The sequence below is a fragment of the Pecten maximus genome, chromosome 4 (assembly GCF_902652985.1).
Source record: "Pecten maximus chromosome 4, xPecMax1.1, whole genome shotgun sequence".
NCBI classification, from domain to species: Eukaryota; Metazoa; Mollusca; class Bivalvia; order Pectinida; family Pectinidae; genus Pecten; species Pecten maximus.
Window position 1 is genome coordinate 50,602,959 of NC_047018.1, and position 22,105 is coordinate 50,625,063.

At 36.7% G+C, this 22,105-nt stretch overlaps 1 protein-coding gene across 1 annotated transcript; it reads right to left on the minus strand.

Annotated features, from left to right (window-relative positions):
• Positions 1 to 359: 359 nt before the first annotated feature.
• Positions 360 to 13,270, minus strand: LOC117326618 (receptor-type tyrosine-protein phosphatase T-like). Its single transcript, XM_033883378.1, has 16 exons — positions 13,216 to 13,270; positions 12,372 to 12,489; positions 11,850 to 12,001; positions 10,951 to 11,138; positions 10,386 to 10,473; positions 8,019 to 8,095; positions 7,577 to 7,613; positions 7,157 to 7,254; positions 6,678 to 6,806; positions 6,422 to 6,567; positions 3,512 to 3,647; positions 2,428 to 2,574; positions 2,067 to 2,166; positions 1,581 to 1,693; positions 930 to 1,055; positions 360 to 503 (listed from the first exon to the last, which is right to left on the minus strand). Exons 1-16 carry the CDS (start codon positions 13,268 to 13,270, stop codon positions 360 to 362), a joined length of 1,854 nt encoding a protein of 617 aa, XP_033739269.1.
• Positions 13,271 to 22,105: the final 8,835 nt, after the last annotated feature.

The window sequence follows — 22,105 nt, forward strand, 5'->3', positions numbered from 1 at the left end:
TGGGACTGATGATTCTCCACCCCATCCAGTCATATGAAACACTTTAACAGTGGCATTGAAGCTATTTTCCTAAAAGGAGTCAATTACATTTAGGAAAGACATGTTATTTGCATGCAATGGATAATGTCCATAACGAAAGATTGCAGACTGCAAAATTATATGTATGATGGATAGGGATTTTCTACTAAGGAGGGGCGGCACAAAATGTTGTTAAAAAACGAAAGTGTCTTTTCCGCAGGCTGTGCCTTTTCTGACTCCTTCATATCAGAGAAATAAACATGTTCATTTATCAGTATTCATGATAGCATATGTTAAGCCAGAATTTTTGAAATCAGGATTCAACAATACATATAAAAACTTCAGACACTGCAAAACATCCATCTTACCGCGTTTTCTATTGCGATTTCTAGCAAAGCGACATTGGCTATTGTTGAAGACTTTCCTTTGTGTTCCAACGTGAAATTCCCGATGGATTTATCTTCACCTTCCCCTGGAAGCCAGTCCTAAGATAGGTAGAATGCAATATATTCTGATACGGTCATATATCAATATGTGTCTGGCAATACTATACTTCTTGATAACTATTTTACAGAGTTCATTTCCTTTAACAGATGCCAGACAATATTTGTTTTTGTTTCATCACGACGAAAATGGAGTATGGCAGGCCCATCTAAAAAACCATGTGTTGCTCCACTGTGACGTCACGAACAAATAATGTCACAGGCTGTAACGTTGATGAAAAGTCTATACCGTCTATATCGAAATAGATATTAATTTTATGTTACATAGGTACTTTGTAAGATTTTATACGGTTCCAGTTGTAATTTTGTAACGTTGATACCAATATGAACAGATGAAATTACAGTTTTTCAAATAAACTGCACCTCGAGCTTCTTCATTGCGTAACATTTGTATGGAAACACACTTACAATGTCGTCCGGCTCGATGATGACAATTGTTTGACAGCTGTGGTCCATTATCATCGTCAAAAGATCCACCACGGTGTCCTCCAGAGGAGTCTGTGTGACGATGTACCCAGTTTTGGATGTATAGGACTAGGTCAAAGGAAAACGGAATACTTGCTTGCATGTGAATGAAAGGTTGATTACATGTGGGAAGCAATGTAGGAGTGATTACTAGGTACGTGTACTGGTTTCATTGGGTAATACTGTCACAGACATTTAGTGAAGTAATCATAAGTAGACCCAACATAAAATCCTTCAGGACTTCAGTATGAAGGATGTTAACGTTAAGATTGATTCTTTCACAACATCTCTAAATAATCTCATAGCACATTTTTTTTAATTTGTAACAGCATGGAAATGTACCACTAATTCGCTTATCGTTGCGTAATGCATATCTGCCGTTATATCATTGAATGGTGGGGAAAGGTGACCAAGTACAAGATTTGATCTAAAATATCACCCGTAATCCCTTGAACTGCTCACCTATAAAATCACTTTTTAACAAGCAAGTTCTTTGCCATTCTGATTAACTTACAGACATACATAACACACACATACTAGTTAATCCATTTCAACAAGGTAAAACAAATGTCACATAATACGCATATTACTTACTGGCACTGACACGGCATTAATGTAGTCCGTTCTACAGTCAGCATATGATCGAAGGTACGCCCTGAACTTGTCAACTGAACAGAACCAGAGGAAAGCATTAATCACAATACTTCCTTTCCACTAACAATTTCTGATAATTCATATGAAGTTAAGTAGTCGAATTTTAATCATACATGGTAGTCTATGACTGGTTGAGTAATGAAGAGGATTTTTTTGTTAAATGCAATTCATCACTACAATTGTTTTATGTTCGATAAAACCGCAAAGATAAAGTATTATTTTAAATTTGCTGATTTAGGGTAAAACACCAAAACATTGAACTACCGTAAAATACTGTAATTTCATTGATGATTATGCAAGGAAGGTGTCACTTGACGGGAGACCTTGGTGAGTTGGAATACGTTTGCCAAACGAATAGGCAAGACTAGACCAGGTTTATTGCTTCATGTTGATAGAGCTTTTATTGGAAAAAAGGTAAATTTTTACCAGCAACGACTGATAAGGTCCTGTTCTTCATCTTGTTTGATGGCAGTAAGGCGGCTCTGTAGCTTGTCTCATCGTAAGCTGTTTTCATAGTTTGTGTCAGCTAAATGAAACGTTTGTTGAAAAATCATTTAGAGATATCTTGTTAAATATCTTTTTATATAAAATGCAATGTATGTATTGATGTAGAGACCTTTTTATAATAATGTAGAAAAATCATTTTACTTTCTAAAAGTCTATATTTCAACAACAGGTTTATTATCAGAATTCTATTACAGAAGATGCCAATTGTATTAAGAGTAAATTGTCTCTTGAAATTGTATTGATATCAAACGGGAATAATCTATATAGAATGAGAGAGTACCAGGTATTCCTTCCTGAGCTTTGTTTGGTTCGTGGGACCGCCATTGGAGAGAGTAGTAAGTGTCGTGTGGTACTTCATTCTTGGAATCAGGGTGTCTGGCATATCGAAGGCTGCTATAAGGAGCTGGTGTATAGCTATGTATTGTTCCTGGATAAATGAATGAATCGTTATTACTGGCATTTAAAGTTTCATAATTTCTACACGAACTTCAATGTTATAGGTATTATCAAAAGATAATCTTAGGGCCAGATGTAGCATGTGTGTGTTGAAATTGCACAACATATTTCTTTATTGTGTTAGTTTTTATGATTCTATCTTTGTCACATGTACATGCAATGACAAATGTTTAAATAACTTATTTTCTTGCAATTTTTCGTAAGTATGCATTAGGTGTTCATCAGAATCTATTATAAAATCTGCATGAATACTGGAGTGCATTTTCTACACCTGGGATGTAAAGATGAGAATAATAATTTCGTTTAGTAACATCGTTGTTTTTTTTGATTATACGACATTTCAACAGATGTAAGATCTTACAAGAAAAGGCATCAAAGACATTATTTATATATATGTTGAAGATTTTTTAATCGAAAAACAGGTGGGTTGTTCATGTCGATTCATATGTTACCCGAATACATGTGTTTAAAGTTTTCCAACTTTTCAAAAACAACCAATTACCTCGATCTTTAATTAAAGCAATACCAACCGGGACTATTGAAAAAATAAGCTATATGTTTTTTTTAATATCAAGTCAGTAACATTCTTGCACCCGTTCTGGTGTAGCTATTTGTTATCAATGGTCTAGTTGTCATTATCACGATTTTCGTGACCAATGTCGATTGCTGAGTAAATACACAAGATTTCGAGAGACATAATCTCATGATGTAGTCAACATACTTATTTCCATTGACGATTATGTTATGTCCAGTTGCTACTTCCTGAGCAAAAAGATTAACTCTTCATAAAAATACGAATGGCTAGAAATATGAAAGAAAATATTTTGAAATGAGACATTTGCTTAAATTATTTAAGATATTATCAAATTTTATGTAAACTATATAGAGTTCATCACTGTGAAACTTACAACAGTTTGAACCATATTGATCCTATCCTTCCGCATGGTTTTTATGTATTGCATTACGTCAATGTGTCCGGACTCCTTCCCATATTCCAGGAGAGCATCTAGGGCAATAAATGTTCCTGTTCTGCCTATGCCAGCACTGCCAAAGGGTTCAGTCATTAATTAATTAACTGAACAACGTCAGAACGAACATAAAACAGATGATGCGATATCAACAAAACTCAATAACATAATAACAATACAATAGCAAAGTGAATGAATAAATAAAACAAAAGGCCCATGGGCCTTAACGGTCACCTGAGATTTGAAATATTTCAGTTAATTAAATTGACCATTTTTGGCCCCGCCCATAAGCCCCTAGGGGTCAGTCAGGGCCAACATGTGCATATTATCAAACTTTCATCCCATGCTGAAAATGTTTACCAAGTTAGAATGAATTCCAATAGAAATCAAACAAATAATTCAAAAACGTGATTTCCCTATATAAACTATAGTAAAATTTACCCCCTCCCCAGGGGTAAATGTGTGACCCCAGGGTCATGAAATTCACAATTTTAGTAAAGCGCCTTAAGACCCTTCCATCTATAAACAGTATTTGATTCTATCTTATTTCGGTCTGAAAAGAAGATTTTGAAATTTCAGTCAATTTGACCCTTTTTAGCCCCGCCCATTAGCCCCTAGGGGTCAGTCAGGGCCAACATGTGCATACCCTCAAACTGCCATCCCAAGCTGATAATGTTAACCAAATTAGAATGAATTCCAATAGAAATCAAACATATTACAGTCAAAAATGTGATTTCCCTATATAAACTATAGTAAAGTTTACCCCCTCCCCAGGGGCAAACTTGAGACCCCAGGGTCATGAAATTCAAAATTTTAGTAAAGCACTTTAAGATGCTTCCAACTACAAAGAGTATTTGATTCCAACTTAGTTCCGTCTTGAGAAGATTTTTTAAATTTCAGTCAATTTGGCCCTTTTTAGCCCCGCCCATTAGCCCCTGGGGGTCAGTCAGGGCTAACATGTGCATGCCATTAAACTGTCATCCCATGCTGACAATGTTTACCAAATAAGATTGAATTCCAATAGAAATAAAACAAATAAAAGTCAAAAATGTGATTTCCCAATATAAACTATAGTAAAGTTTACCCCCTCCCCAAGGGGCAAACTTGAGACCCCAGGGTCATGAAATTCACAATTTTAGTAAAGCACCTTAAGACCCTTCCAACTATAAAGAGTATTTGATTTCACCTTATTTTGGTCTTGAGATGAAGGTTTTTGAAATTTCAGTCAATTTGGCCATTTTTAGTCCTACCCATCAGCCCCTGGGTGTCAGTCAGGGCCAACATGTGCATGCCATCAAACTGTCATCCCATGATGACAATGGCTACCAAATTAGAATGAATTCCAAAACAAATCAAACAAATAAAAGTCAAAAATGTGATTTCCCTATATAAACTATAGTAAAATTTACCCCCTCCCCAGGGGTAAATGTGTGACCCCAGGGTCATGAAATTCACAATTTTAGTAAAGCGCCTTAAGACCCTTCCATCTATAAACAGTATTTGATTCTATCTTATTTCGGTCTGAAAAGAAGTTTTTTGAAATTTCAGTCAATTTGACCCTTTTTAGCCCCGCCCATTAGCCCCTAGGGGTCAGTCAGGGCCAACATGTGCATACCCTCAAACTGCCATCCCAAGCTGATAATGTTAACCAAATTAGAATGAATTCCAATAGAAATCAAACATATTACAGTCAAAAATGTGATTTCCCTAAATAAACTATAGTAAAGTTTACCCCCTCCCCAGGGGCAAACTTGAGACTCCAGGGTCATGAAATTCAAAATTTTAGTAAAGCACTTTAAGATGCTTCCAACTACAAAGAGTATTTGATTCCAACTTAGTTCCGTCTTGAGAAGAAGATTTTTTTAAATTTCAGTCAATTTGGCCCTTTTTAGCCCCGCCCATTAGCCCCTGGGGGTCAAACATGTGTATACCATCAAACTGCCTTCACAAGGTGATAATGTTAACCAAGTTAGAATGAATTCCAATATAAATAAAACAAATAAAAGTCAAAAATGTGATTTCCCAATATAAACTATAGTAAAGTTTACCCCCTCCCCAAGGGGCAAACTTGAGACCCCAGGGTCATGAAATTCACAATTTTAGTAAAGCACCTTAAGACCCTTCCAACTATAAAGAGTATTTGATTTCACCTTATTTTGGTCTTGAGAAGAAGATTTTTGAAATTTCAGTCAATTTGGCCCTTTTTAGTCCTACCCATCAGCCCCTGGGTGTCAGTCAGGGCCAACATGTGCATGCAATCAAACTGTCATCCCATGCTGACAATGGCTACCAAATTAGAATGAATTCCAATACAAATCAAACAAATAAAAGTCAAAAATGTGATTTCCCTATATAAACTATAGTAAAATTTACCCCCTCCCCAGGGGCAAACGTGAGACCCCTGGGTCATGAAATTTACAATTTTGGTAAAGCACCTTAAGACCCTTCCATCTACGAAGAGTGTTTGATTCCACCATATCTGAGAGTAGAGAAGAAGATTTTTGAAGTTTTAGTCAATTTGACCCTTTTTAGCCCCGCCCCTCAGGCCCCTGGGGGGTGGGGACCATATAATTTACAATTTTGGTTGACCTTTAGACATAGAAGCTTCCTGCCAAATTACATGGAATTTGGTTTAGGGGTTTTGGAGAAGAAGTCGAAAATGCAAATTGTTTATGGACGGACGACGCACGACGACGGACAAAAGGGGATTAGAATAGGTCACTTGAGACTTTGTCTCAGGTGACCTAAAAAAACATAGGAAAACGTCAAAATCCCCTTTAAAACGACGAGCATAATGAAATCCTTGTGAAGTATGAACAGGTATAATTGGTAAACCTCTTTTCTTTATACCTGCAATGAACAACCATTTTCCCTTTCAAGACAGTCTCATAGTTCATCACACGGCGGTGGAAGACAACAAGTTCGTTTGGGTCTGGAGTCCCGTGGTCGGGCCACGTGATATAGTGGAACTGATGTATCTGACGTACTGACTTCGTCTGAATGAGTAAATTGGATATTCAGAATTATTGATATCATTTATAGTCATACATGTAGAACACATTTAGTTTGGCTTTTCTAACTATTGCTATTCCTGTTTTATTTATACCTTCTTTTCTGTAACTGTAAGGTCCCGGATGACGTAGAAGGCATACGACCTTTCTCTGTCCATAGTGATGCTGAAATTTGCCGTTGTCAAAGGTTCTCCCTCGTCTGGCCAATACTTGTCGCACTTCGGCTTAAATTTGGAAAAAAATAACCAGACCGTCATCAATATCCTTATATTTTGAGGATATCTCTGTCATTTTCGAATTTGATTCCTACCCACAAAAATTACCTTCTATAATAGAAGGCCGACTAGATCAGTAGTGAGTACGTGAAATTCGGTTATTGATACTAATGACGCGAGGGTGACAAAAAACGAATGAAGATTTCCGAAATAAAGTGATCAAAAATATTTCCTAGTTATCAAAGCATTAGTAATGCGCTGTCGTTTAAGAGAAAAAAAAGATGATAATCGGGGACCTATATTTGAATGTCATCGTTATACATCAAATTATGTTTGAAAATGTTACAAAATGTCCATACCCTTCCGCCTTCTATAAGATTTGTCAACATGACAATTTTGCTGGTCTGCAGCTGCCATATCATCCGCCAGAAATCATTAACAGTACCGGGCCTCGGTCCTAAAAAATAAATTGAAATGTTAATAGATGTTTGCATAGGGGTAAAGAGTATGTCTTTCTTGTTTCTCCAGTGTTTTAGTTTAAAGGTTTCCATTTTAAAAAGATGGTTGTATAAGAGAAAATCACCTGTGATGTTTTAAAACATGGAATAAGAAGACAATTCCCGTGATGTTTTTCTGAACGAAATATTAAATTATCGGCGACTTTATTGGTATATAAACTAAACACTCTATTTTTAAAGGTTATTAAAATAATGCATTAGCTTGTGTTGATTTAATGGGTAATTACGTATCCTGTATATATAATGAACCACATTATTTACCTTGTGTTGCTACGTATTTCGCAGTTTTTGTAACACTCTGTAAAGTATGATAAACATATTGTAATATTATATAGAATTATAATCACATATAATCACAGCATATGATATTTTTTATCAGTTAAAACTCAGATACTTATCGTAGTTTCACAGATTATCTATGATGTTTATAGTTTTGACATTTAACATTTTTGTTTAGATAAGGAAACCTTTTCAATACGACATCGAGGGTTTATTGACAAACTCCTTTAGTAGGAGGCTGATATGGCAGTGTTTTCCCTCCAGTTTTGATATTAAGTATAACCCATATGGTAAAGTGCGAACTCCCTTTTCGTCTCTCCCAGATGGAAACAGAAACAGACGATTGACAAGCAATGTTTAGTCAATATTAGGTATCGAGCTTTGGTTCTATAACTCTTCATTAACTATTCTAAATTATACTAACGTCGATGTAGTTGGCATTGATGTAATCGGAGTGTGGATCTTTTCCAATGGTATCAAGGATCACACGGGAATGGTCATCTGTAAACAAGGAACAACGGCGCCACCGTATGACAGATATACAATATACAATAACATAACATAGAAAGAAATGTAGAAAGGATGGTGACGTTGAAATAAAATATTGTAATTCTAGATTTTCAAATTTGACCACTGATGACTCATTACAAGAGATTGGTACATCTTAATATTTTGACATTATAGTGTACGTATCAGTCAATATACAATTTTTAAAGGATTTATGCGATATCTTGTATGCAAGGTTTTTTTCTTCAGAAGTGATCAAATGTGACTTTTAAACCATTAACCAGTGACCAGCAAGATCTTAATTAGGAACTTATGCAAATAAAAACTAGACCAAATTTATCATATTTCTAAACATGTTTTCAATTCAAATAATTCGTTACTTTTGACAAATCAATTTCACCCATAAAAACAAAAAAACGTGATATATGTAACAAGAGGCCCAGAGGGCCTGTATCGCTCACCTGGATTTCATGAGATATGAAACAAGAATGATTAAGTATATTTGTCAATGGTATTGCTATGTCAATATATCATAGGCATTTTATATTGGTACGTAAGGATTTGATGTAAAAAAATGCATTAATCCATGAAATAAAATTAACTTTTGGCACAACCCCATAGGGATGCTACCACACAAATGTGAGTGATATCCGTTGCTTGGTTTCAGAGAAGAAGTCACTAATATCAATATAGCCCAATTGACCACATTTGGCCCCGCCCCTAAGGCCCCCGGGAGGGGGTCAGCTCCATCATTTGTACAATTTTTAATCCCCACCCCATAGTGATGCTACCAGGCAAATATGAGCGATATCCATCGCTTGGTTTCAGAGAAGAAGTCATTTATATTAAGAGAGCCAAATTGACCCCTTTTGGCCCCGCCCCTCAGACCCCTTGGGGGTCAGCCCCACCATTTGTACAGTTTTGAATCCCCACTCCATAGGGATGCTACCAGGTAAATATGAGTGATATCCATTGCTTAGTTTCAGAGCAGAAGTCGTTTATATCAATTCTGTAAAACTGACCCCTTTTGGCCCCGCCCCTCAGACCCCAGGGGGTCAGTCCCATCATTTGTACAATTTTAAATCCCAACCCCATAGTGATGCTACCAGGCAAATATGAGTGACAGGCATTGCTCGGTTTCAGAGAAGAAGTCGTTTATATCAATATAGCCAAATTGACCACATTCGGCCCCGCCCCTCAGACCCCAGGGGGTCAGCCCCATCATTTGTACAATTTCAAATTCCTACCCCAAGGTGATGCTACCAGTAAAATATGAGAGATATCCATTGTTTGGTTCCAGAGAAGAAGTCAATTATATGAATATAGCCCGATAGACCACATTTGGCCCCCGCCCCTCAGGCCCCTGAGGGGTCAGCCCCATCATTTGTACAATTTTGAATCCTCACCCCATAGTGATGCTACCAGGCAAATATGAGTGATAGCCATTGCTTGGTTTCAGAGAAGAAGTCGTTTATATCAATATAGCCAGATTGACCACATTTGGCCCCGCCCCTCAGGCCCCTGGGGGGTCAGCCCCATCATTTGTACAATTTTGAATCCCCACCTCATAGTGATGCTACCAGGCAAATATGAGTGATAGCCATTGCTTGGTTTCAGAGAAGAAGTCGTTTATATCAATAGCGCAAAAATGACCCCTTTTGGCCCCGCCCCAGAGGCACCCAGGGGGTCAGCCCCATCATTTGTACAATTCTGAGTCCCCTACCCATAGGGATGCTTCTGACCAAATTTGGTCAAATTCTGATGTGTGGTAATGAAGAAGAAGTCAATTGTTGACGGACGGACGGACGACGGACGACGGACGACGGACGCAACGGTATGGCATAAGCTCACCTTGGTCCTTCGGACCAGGTGAGCTAACAATTAAGTTATAATTCTTCCTTAAAATCTTGACAGATAGAGACTACTGATATATTGACAATATTGAAAAGTTGGTAAATATGTTATATCGATGTGTTACATTTACACAAACAATGTACTTGGTAGACGTGTCGTAACGTTTCAAGACCAACTGACTTTTTTCAAGCTATGACTGTGTGAGCTATTTGTATCCGTCCAGGGATGTATATTTTCATATCATTCGACCATGGACAGTTCCTCTATCGACAGAGCGCGTAGGTTCAACCCAGTCATAGCTGAACAAAGAGGCCAATCGGCATTGAATCGTTTCAAGATAATAAACAGATTGTTTGTGAAGAAAGTAACATTTGATATACGACTTGTAATTATTTTTTTCTGGTAAATAGTTGAACAAAGACATACTTACAGGGAAACGTGGTTTTAAATCTGTTCTTTGCTTTGTTTTGTTGTAACATTCCAACTTTATGTTCGTGTAAATCTCCAGACGGTATAGACTATAACAGAAAAAGAAAAGTACATGTGTAAACTCTTTTTTGAAGAAAGACAACATCATTCAAAATACAAAAAAGATAATAACGTATAGCCTTAACCTGTTCAAATTGAATTTCTTCTTCAATTATGGATATATATATATGTCGCCTTTATAAGAATGCTTCAAAGCATCGTGTTGTGTAAATGAAAAAAGGTTAAAAATGAGGCAATGTTTATAAAGCTGATCAAATTAACTTCAGTAAATTCAAAAAAATCATATTTGTGTCGCCTTCGTAGCACCATCTATATCATACAGTCTGCAATGTCTATATCATATCTCATTTCAATTGAGCTTTCTCAATGATTAAGTCGATCCTTTTTTGTAACATATCTATAGTTCTGTTTTCTATTGCTGATTTCATTGTCTCGTCGTTTGAATACAGAATACATGTCAGCATGATTTTTCCTGCTTTCTTTCTTTTTGATTACACAATTCATACCTTGTATTCGTTCTCGAAAGCCTTCGCCTTGTTTTGCAGTTTTGTCTTGACAAGAGATTTGAGGGTGGAGACAAGAAACCCAACAGGACCGGAATTATAGCAGACTCTATCACCAACTCCGGATTGTCTGGCCACCTGCTCAGTGTTTACATACACATTGGCGGAGTTCTCGGGTAGCCCGTCTGGATCTGTAACGTACACCACACATATATATAAGTCTCGGTAATTTATACAGGTATAAGATTCAACATCTCGCCGAGAGTAATTGGTTTGGTTTGGTTTATTTTGTGTAACGCCCTATTAACAGCTAAGGTCCGCCAAGAGTAATAATGATTGATTGAAACCAATGACAGGATGTTGCACAATTTGTGCAATAACATAGGTTATGTACTTTACACTATTACAATTCTGCAAATGTTTGAGTGTTTCCTTTTATCTTTTATGTTTAACCTGCATTCAAATTCAATTGCATCCCATATTTGTTACTTAAGTTATTATACTATGATTATTTGACGACCCTGTTATCAGTTGATTATTTGCTGGTGTTAATTAAATATATTTGTATACCGTAGCTTTAATTTGATGCATTTTAAGGACAAACAATACCTACACGGCGATGAAGCATCTTTAACATAATTCGACAGAAACAAAAACCACAGAAAAAAAAATTAACCTAAAGTATTACTTTGATACGGCGCTGTCAATCACTGCAATATCAAAATATTTCTCTTTAGTGGTGTCGATTTTGCACATTGACATTGCGCATTGGTATTAGTCACGGATATTTCTGGCCATGAATTGGTGAGGTAAATCATAGATCCAAGGTTCAGATATCAAATGTCTCCCATTATTTTCATTGTTTCTGTGTTATGTATATCTTAAGATGAAACAAGCATCACCTGGTGTATTACTATAGATGTTTTTCACTGCCGCCTCAGATTTGACAGACATGTGTTTTGTTTCTGGTGGTTCGCTGTATACGTTATTCTCGTGCACATTGGAACGACCGATATCAGTAAAGGATTCCTGTTTACTGGCACTCAAGCGGCGTCTGTGGAAAAATGGCATGAATACATCGAATGTCACAAATGTAAATCTTATGTATATTTTATCTTAAATAAGAGCTTGCTAGCTTAGGCACACGTGCAAGATAAATTTGTTGAAAAGCGTGTTTATAACGTTACACAATAAAACCGTGAACTTGATCTCGAAAAAGGGGGGGGGGGGGGGGAGGGGGTCATTGGATGGTTGGAATTACACACACGAGGTTGATAGTTTCTGCTTTACGGACGTGTCACGTTCGCAAAAGAAAAACCGTTATAGAGAGTATCTACATTGTAAGAACTGTCATATATTATGAATAATGTGTAAATCCTTGATATAAACGGGTAATATCTCAATAAAAAATTGTAATACATCACCTTCTGAAGAGGATGACAATGACAATAGCGATGACAGCAACAACAATCACCCCTACAATACCTCCTACTATTGGCCCGGCGTCAGCTGTTGGTGGACTTCCAGACATTTGGGCTTGTTCTGTTAATGAGCAAAAAAACAAAAAAGACATTTCTAACAGAGGAAATTCTGAGATAATTATTGTTCAATAAACATATTTATTCAACATAAAACTTGTTCATCTACCTGCATATTTGGCCTGTTCAGCACACAAGAAGTCTTTGTGACTAATATCATCTTACATTGATCTATACAGCGATATTTTAACCTCAGTGTAAAAGTTTGGCTGGTCAGCATGGGCTTTGCCGGACAAACTCTTTATTGATGGTTGTTATATCCCTTTCAATGGAGCAGACAAGTGTTTAATCATTTTCCTCACCTACTTAACAGTAACAAAATGAACGTTGATGTGATCATCAATGTCCAATGAAATATGCATTAAGCGACATAATTTTGTTACATAGATAACGCTATCCTATTGTGAATAGCGGAAAAGGGAGTGCTCGTTTTCTTTCCCTATCCCGTTTAAGATAGAGTTATCTCATCCAAAAAAAATACGGGAGTGCCCCGAGACAAAAAAGTCCGTCTGTCTCATAGCATCGTCTTTGACGAGGTGTGCTCTTGTTATCTAATATTCAATTTCACAGCGATTCTTGAATTTATGAACAGATATAAAATAATTAATACTTGCATGCTCTTCATTTTAAAACATATGCAAACACAACACCATCATCATTATGGTTTTAAAAAATCACGTATCCTTTTAAGATATATAATTATCCCAAACACTGCTATAAATAAACTTACCCGTGCATTCTCCGTTCTGCTGATCACACTCAGCACAACTGGAATTGCACGTCATGGAACAGTTTGTACCGTAAAATCCTCTAGTACAGCCTAATAATTAAATGTTTGACTTAATAATAATGCAACAGAATGATACAGATAAATAAATATGTCTTATACACATTACGTGAAAATGTGACATCATTATCAGAAACATAAATTTGTACTTCCTAATAACAATTGCTTGTTTCTCAAACGTTTGGGATGCCAAACTCTAAAAGTATCGATGAAACGAATACTAAATTAATCATATGCAGTATTAAATATAACATAAACATATGAATTAAGTAAAGAACAATCCTTATCGATTTCCTGGCCATAAGTTAAACAATATCAGTGTTCCTGTTAGGACTAGGGACCTTCAGGAAAAGGCAATCACGTTTAATTGGAAATTACATGCTAAATATGTAAGTGTACGAGGGCTGATTGATAAATTGTGAGGTCTCATATTGAAGGATTTAAATTTTGCTGGAAATAGTCCTCTCTCGGCTCCGTACCGGGCACACATATCCTACTCATTCGTTCCTTTTGAAACGAGAGGATCCACCGGTGTGTTATGCATGTACTATTTCTCAACATAATCCTCTTAAGTATCTTTACACGTTTGTCGGACATGTTTAGCGGACTCAATTCCACTTTATATATAAAGAGCAACCTTCAGATCTTGTATTAAATTTGAAGAACAGGATCAGGATCACATACATGTATCTTCCTGTCAAAATCATTCCCGTTGACATATTGCCCTTAATGACAACCCACAATCAACAGGGAAGTTAATTGTACATTGCTTTAGCTTTAACCTTGTTAACGTCATAGGCGGGTCTTAAAACGCCTACACATACGTGTTCCGGGACACTGACTTCAACCCATCAGTTATCTAAAATATTCACTACCTTGTGTTGTATCGCTCTTTGTATCCAATATTAAATATATGGCATATCGAGCATCGGTGCATGTTAGCACGAAATGTAGCCTTAACTTACTTATGCTTGGGAAGGAGACGATGTGTCCATTAGATGTAACGTACGAAAGTCCAAAGCAAACTCCTGCGGTGCAGCGTTCAAATATATGTGTGGAATGGGTTCAACAATCAATGAAACGGTTATAAGGTATTCATATCATCGTATAGGGACTTCCACTGTAATCATGTCAGGATATCGCGCCCACCATTACTGTGCCATGAAAACGTTCTTTTTTAGAACGCCGATGTGGCGTAGCGGTATAAGCTGCGGTTATTTCTGGCTAGGCGATTGGGCACGAGTCATAAAGTTGTCTTCCTTCGTCATTTGTGTTACTATGTTATACATATATACAGATATATTGATCACAGTACAACTACGACAGGAAATTCAAATCTTTATTTTCGGATCACCAGCACATATAATGTGCCAATTATTTGATATAAACACACCGTAACACAACTGACGAAGGAAGACATTTTGTTTGGTTTGGTTTTATTTGTTTAACGTCATATTAACAGCTAAGATCATTAAGGACGGCCTCCTTTCTTGCTGCAATTTATGCATTTCCACTTTGCATTGTCTCTTTTTAAGAAAGCATAATTTCCTTTAATGTTGACACATTTATAATGAAACCAGCCATTGTATGTGTCACATGCAATGCTTTCTTTCTCAATGTTGTCTTTTTCCCATTCACATCTCCTTTCACATACTTCACATACTTTACGAATATCTACATCTTGTTCTATTTCATTTGTATTTGTCTGTTTGTTTACTTGTTTCTCTCCAAGAACAGCACCCTTTATTCGCAGTGCCTGCTTATTTTCCTTTGGACAGTTCTTTTCAAATGCTTAAGGGACTGCGAAATAGAAACACTCAGAAAATGTTTGGTAATTTCTTCATATAGGTCCATCACTAGTGTTAAGAACACTTCATCCCAAATTTCAGTATCCTCAAAAGTACCACAAAAGTCCATCCAATTTTCTAAAAGTTTGCTGTTTTCATCAACTGCAGATCTGCACATCAGGTGGATGTTGTGATTGTGAAGATGGGAATGTTGATTTGTTAGATGTGCCTGCACAACCTCATTTAATTCTAAGAAAAATCCAAAACCATCTTCATTGACAAAATGAAGTTCCTTGCTTGAAATTGATTCCCATCATACTTTCCTCCGCGGTGTCCTGAATTCATATTCAGTGATACGAAAATGTTTAAGCATGGCATGCTTCTTGTAATCGAGCCAAAGCCATTATAAAGAATATCCACCGATATTAAGGAAAACCGAAAAAAAAGGAAACAAAAAAAAAAAAACAAAAAAAAACGTGACACTGTAACTAATTCAATATTGATACTCTAAAACCTTTATCGAGTAGTGAGAAAAAATAATTTAGAATCTAGCAAACTGGACAATAAATCAAAAGGTGGAAGTTACCTTGCTTTAAATACTAAATGTATTGTGTGTGAACACTGGATTGAATGCTTCAGCTACAACCTCCAAAATGGATGTGCAGTCCATCCTAGCTTAACAGATGAACACGCAAACATTACCCCTGCCTCAAAGATGAGGAATAAACTGGCCACTTATGTGCTGAACAAAAACATGCTCTACCTGATGAAGCAGTATCAGACATGGGAGATCCAGAAAGACTTGCTTCAATCAATGAACTCTTAGAGCACACAACTGTGCTTTTCAGTATATTTGTGACTAAAACCGCCCACTTTCCAGCATATCCGATGGAAGGATTCAAAGCATTCAACAGGCAGTAGATTATTTTTAACAAATGGGAATCATAGGTGGAAAAATCTTTGATATATCTTGCCAAGAAAAACTTCATCACATGGGAGACAAGGGAAGATACAAACTCGTCCCTCACTGGATTCATTTCCCTGTGTAAGCTAATGCCGGGAAAGGGAAATACCATGAACCCCGGATTCATTAATTGAGATCACGTGGAGAGCTTTTTGGTCAACCAAAGGGACGTAAGGAATGGATCTAGTACAAATCCAACATTGGCACAATATTGGCCGTCAAATACTGCCATTATTCTTGGACAGTACAGTGTATCAAACAAGGCCAACTAAGGAAAAACGGCCTCCTATTTTTCTGCAACAACATCATGCCCGTTATAACTCAGGCAGAAATAAGGATGCAATACGAAAAAGAAGGTCCATCAGGATTTAATGAACGCACGTGTGTTGTCAAAGATAAATACGAAATTTGAAATCTGATGTGACAGTAGTGACATATGGCCCTGCTGTGGACAAATAAACGTTAACTTGATTTATTTTAACCCTATATTAAATTAAGATCATTAAAACAATGATTACTTTAACAGATGTGTTTTACCCGTGCTGCGTTGTCCGATAGGAACGACATAGTGTCCTCCTGTTGCCCTGCAGGTAGAGCGTAAGAATTGTACCTGCTGCCCCCATTGCATGATCGTAAGAGGCGACTAAATTTGGGATCTTATCTTTTTTCTTAACAACTTTCTTCTTCCTAATGTCTCCCTTGACAATGCCTCACTTTTGGCCTTGGGTTGAGCGTTCGCTGAGTACAAGGATAGTAAACTAAACTCTCCTGTATGAAATTATAATGATGTATTATGTAATTATATAGAGTCAATATGTCAAGATAATCTCACGTAATAATAAAGTAGAATGATTTAAATGTATTTATGATTTAGAATCAAAATGCTTCTGTTTTAAGAAGCAATATAATGTGGTTGATACAGCCTTACTTCTGCCCTGTAGGTAGGGCGTAAGAATTGTACCTGCTGCCCCCATTGTATGATCGTAAAAGGCGACTAAATTTGGGATATTCTCTTTCTCCTTTCTTGCTAATTTTCTGCTTCCTGATGTCTCCCTTGACAATGCCTCACATTTGGTCTTGTAATGAGCGTGCGCCCCTGTGAGGAAGGCTTCGGGCTCTGTCCCCTGGTCGAGACATACCAGAGTCTTATAAATGTTAGTTGTTGCTCCTGCTTAGCGTTCAGCATATTAGGACTTGGACGACTGGTTCGCCCGTTAGTATAATGTGACCGGATGGGATGTCATGCTTGGTGTCATCGGCAGTATGCTTCAGTGAGGTAGCACTATAAATCGGCAAAAGTTCCGGCCTATCAAAAGGAAACTTCAACACAAACATATCGCACCTTCCCACAACACACAGACGCACTTAACACACGCATGCATATCGCACGCACGGGAGGCCGTCCTCTAATGACCTCAGCTGTTGATAGGACAATAAACAAATAAAACCAAACCAAACAGTCTTATTTTTCATTTAATTATTTACAGCAGTTCTTGATATAAATCATTATATTTTTTAGAGCAGAGTGTTGAAGAGTTTCCTAGTTATAAAAATGTATATGCATATTGGTGGAAAATAAAACACGTAAATTCATTCAAAGACGACATTCAACTTAGTTCCGTAAAAAGGAAAAGTAAACTGCATGCCGTAATAAAATGAATGTATGAGAAATGTAGACATTTAATGTCTTTCATACTTCGACACTTAACAGCCAAGGCAAGAACGATATAAAAAAAAAATCAAAATTACTTAATAAAACCAGGCGCTGTATATACACATGCACAGCTATTAACTATAACTCACACTTATTGTGATAAATTAAGCGTTGGAGTCATAGCCAGGTCAAAATTGTTTTACTTCCTCTTTTGTGTTTCTATTTTGTTTATATGTCGATGAATAATAACGGCAGTGCAGACGGTTTTAATGGAAAGATGAATATCTACTTCAAAGAAATATATGTACGCCTCAACAGTAGATATCACACGATTGTTGAAGTTATAGCGTACTCTTATAACATTACATTTGTTAAAAGGCGCCCACCATTGAATGATCTTTATAGGTTCCATGTCAGATGGTTCTTTTCTCTACTTTTCCCTTCCTCTAAGTCTTACTAAGATTTAGCGATAATGGCTGTCTGTCGGCCATGTTGTTTTCGGATTGGTCCCAAAATGCAATACCAGGGACCAAGGGGAACCTACATATGAAATTTGAGAAAGATCCCTTCAGTACTTTCTGTAAAATAGCGATAATAAACTTCAATTGTCAAAATACAAGATGGCTGCCTGTCGGCCAGGTTTTCTGACTGGTCTCAAAATCCAATATGGATAACTAGGCACAGAGGGCAACATACAAATGAAATTTCAGAAAAATCCCTTCAGTACCTAATGTAAAATAGCGATAATAAACTTCAATTGTCAAAATACAAGATGGCTGCCTGTCGGCCAGGTTTTCTGACTGGTCTCAAAATCCAATATGGATAACTAGGCACAGAGGGCAACCTACAAATGAAATTTCAGAAAGATCCCTTTCATCAATTTCTGATAAATAGCGATAACAAACTTCAATTGTCAAAATCCAAGATGGCTGCCTGTCGGCCATGTCGTTTTCCGATTGGTCTCAAAATGCAATATGCATAACTAGGCATCGAGGGGTACCTACATATGAAATTGGAGAAAGATCCCTTCAGCACTTTCTTAGAAATAGTGATAACAAGTTTCACTTGTCAAAATCTAAGATGGCTGCCTGTCGGCCATGTTGTTTTCCGATTAGTCTCAAAATGCAATATGCATAAATAGGCACCTTGGGGACCTACATATGAAATTTGAGAAAGATCCTTTAAGTACTTTCTGAGAAATAGCGATAACAAACTTCAATTGTCAAAATCCAAGATGGCTGCCTGTCGGCCATGTTGTTTTCCGATTGGTCTCAAAATGCAATATGCATAACTACGCACCGAGGGGAACCTACATATGAAATTTCAGAAAGATCCCTTCATTAGTTTCTGAGAAATAGCGATCACAAATTTCAATTGTCAAAATCCAAGATGTCTGCCTGTCGGCCATGTTGTTTTCCGATTGGTCTCAAAATGCAATATGCATAACTAGGCACCAAGGGAAACCTATCTATGAAATTTGAGAAAGATCCATTCAGTACTTTCTGAGAAGTAGCGATAACAAACTCCAATGGTCAAAATCCAAGATGGCTGTTAAATGATGTCGGTGTGGTTTACTTAAAAAATACATATGAAAAGTATTCACGATAATATAGTACATTCGTGTTACGATTTTCATATTAGCGTATCGTGAATAGTTGTCAACTATCTCGAGAAGCCGATTAGAATTACAGGTAAATCACCCGTGGGCGCCTCAGTCAGTTGCAAAACGTTACCTTGCAAAATAGATAATTGTAACGACCTTCGAAGTGTTTGTTTACATTATTCTTTGTTGAGAAAACATCGTAGACGGTTGGAACATGCCAATTATAGTAGGATACTTCTACCAAGGTCAGTGAAACAGAATTTCAGTTTTCAGAAAAGACAGTCTCCGGATTATAAAGGTTTTAACTACTATAGTTTAATAAGGAAAATGCCGGGACCAATCAATAACGCCGGAAGAGACAGGGATCCAGATTAGACAAGGGTCGGTTTTGGCAAGTTATACTGAAGGAATGCCCCTTTAAGGTTGTTAACACTATTTTAACAACTTTAACTGAAAGAATACCGATATAATGAAAACACTTTTTTCTAACTCAAAATCATTAAACCGAGGGTAAGATATGAAGAAATTCTTCGACGTCAGTATTCTGCATCTGTTACGGAAATGATCAGAACCAGCCTTTTGAATTTCAAAACCAGCGATGTTACTATAGAAAACTGAAAAATTACTAATTTTGCCATTGAGATAAACAGTTCTCGTCTATAATAATGTCTACCAGCGTTGACTGTTTTCTATATTATTTGTAACATTTTTTCTGTAAACCCTTTGATCAAAATAAAACAACCCCTTGATTATTTATTTTATTTTCGGAACGAAAACTCATAATTTATTTTGTGCAATTGTAATTGTTATTGCATTATCTGATTCACTAAATGATCGAGTATTTGAGTCCTGCATTTTTCTACGTCATGCTTAAATAGGCATGTCAAACATGGCGTGAACTGTCGGTAGTGTACCAAAGTAGGTAACGATCATAATTTACAGTTCCAGAAACAACTGTCTAATTCATATATTCAATCAATGCTTCATTTATTGCAGGTAACGTCGCCGTAAATAAAATAGCAGAACAAAGTAGCAAGCAGGGGAACCTTGAATATGTAGCTAGTAAAGTTGTAGACAACTGTGTAAATACAAACATATTTCGGTATTGCTGTACACACACAAAGTCTGATCAAGCAACGGCCTGGTGGCGTGTTGATCTGGGAGAGCTGGTGACCATTAGTAGGATCACTATATACTATAGAGGTGAGTGGAAAAAAAGATATAATTCCATTACTTAAATTCAAGCAAGCTTCATGACCACATGAAAACAAATCATTCTACATAATGTACATATTTCAACTATTAACATAAATAGGGCCAATGTTTATTTGATATCTCATAAACAAAATATTTTGTCCTGCTGTTTTTCTAAATATTTTTGATGATTTCTTTTGTTTAATGATCGACATACTTTTTGGAATCTATCTATAAAAATTCAGACATTCTGAATCTAAATTGTTTTCCAATCCAACCGCCACCACTTATCAACAGCATCTTTGAGGCTCCTGTTACTTTGATTTACTCTTCGATAAGAGTCAACAATTTTCCGTCAAAAAGACAAAATAACAACAGCGAATGACCGGGTATCATTGTTGTGTATGCAAACCTATTATTAACTCACAGGTGATCGCTTTTGCTGAACCAGCAAGGACTTCAAGAATATTTTCCGAAACAAAACAACAATGTTTTGCATGACTATGTTGATTGAAACAACTTGTGTGACGATATAAATACTATTAAGGAACATAGATTTAACTTACATCAGATTAACACCCACGCATGCATGCATCCCAAGATTGGGATTTATAGCAGGCGATATTACATTTATTTCTTTTCTCTATTTTCATTCTTTGCACGTGGTTCCTTACCTGCTAATTATATATATATGTATATTTTTCCAAACAATTTCAATGAAAGATTTGCTGGATACCTTCTTTATGTATCAAATACCACGACTTCTCCCAGAGACGGCGTCCTCTGTTATGAGGATATGAGTAGCACTAGTGATGCTGTGCAATTGGTGGTGACACACCAGTGCCCGTATGTAGGTCGGTATGTGACTGTGTACAACTACAGAAACATTCCTAAACGATACAGTTGATATAGTGATGACGCTATTCTGGAGTTGTGTGAAGTACAAGTGTTTGGTAAGTATTAATATTGACTAGAATAAATAATTCGGTGAAGTGATTCTACATACTTTCCATACATTTTACTGCCGTTAAACCCTATATGTGGACCATGAAAGTATAACACCTGTGATCTGCACTCGATAGGCGGAACGACAATCAAGATATGCTGTCGATATTATTGTTACTCAGCGTATTTCAAATCTCTAATTTTCTGTCGATTTTTTTTTATCAATGTGAACATGCGTGAATACAAAACCATCTTCTGAATTTATGTTTCATTTCACGGTGTTGTCAACAGTTAAATTAGAACTCCGCCTACTGCAGGTACAGCCAATCACCGCCCTCGTAACAAGAGTAGGATGTGGATTACTGGTAGCGTCAGTACATTCTATACAGTCAACACTCGGCAGTAAAGGGAAATATACCAACTTGAAAACTGCTCATAAGAATAAAATAAAAGTTTTTCGCTGAATTGACATGTATTATTGATCTTTTCACGCTTGTGAATGCCATTAAAATATACAAAACAATGACAACCATACCTAAATTAATTTGAATAATTTAAAGAATTGTTAAATTGCCAAAACATTGTCTTGCATAATCGGAAAGGACCCTAGTATTCCAATTACTCACATTTATTTGTTAAATGTCCTATCAACAGCAAAGGTAGTTTAAGGACGGCCTTCCGTGAGT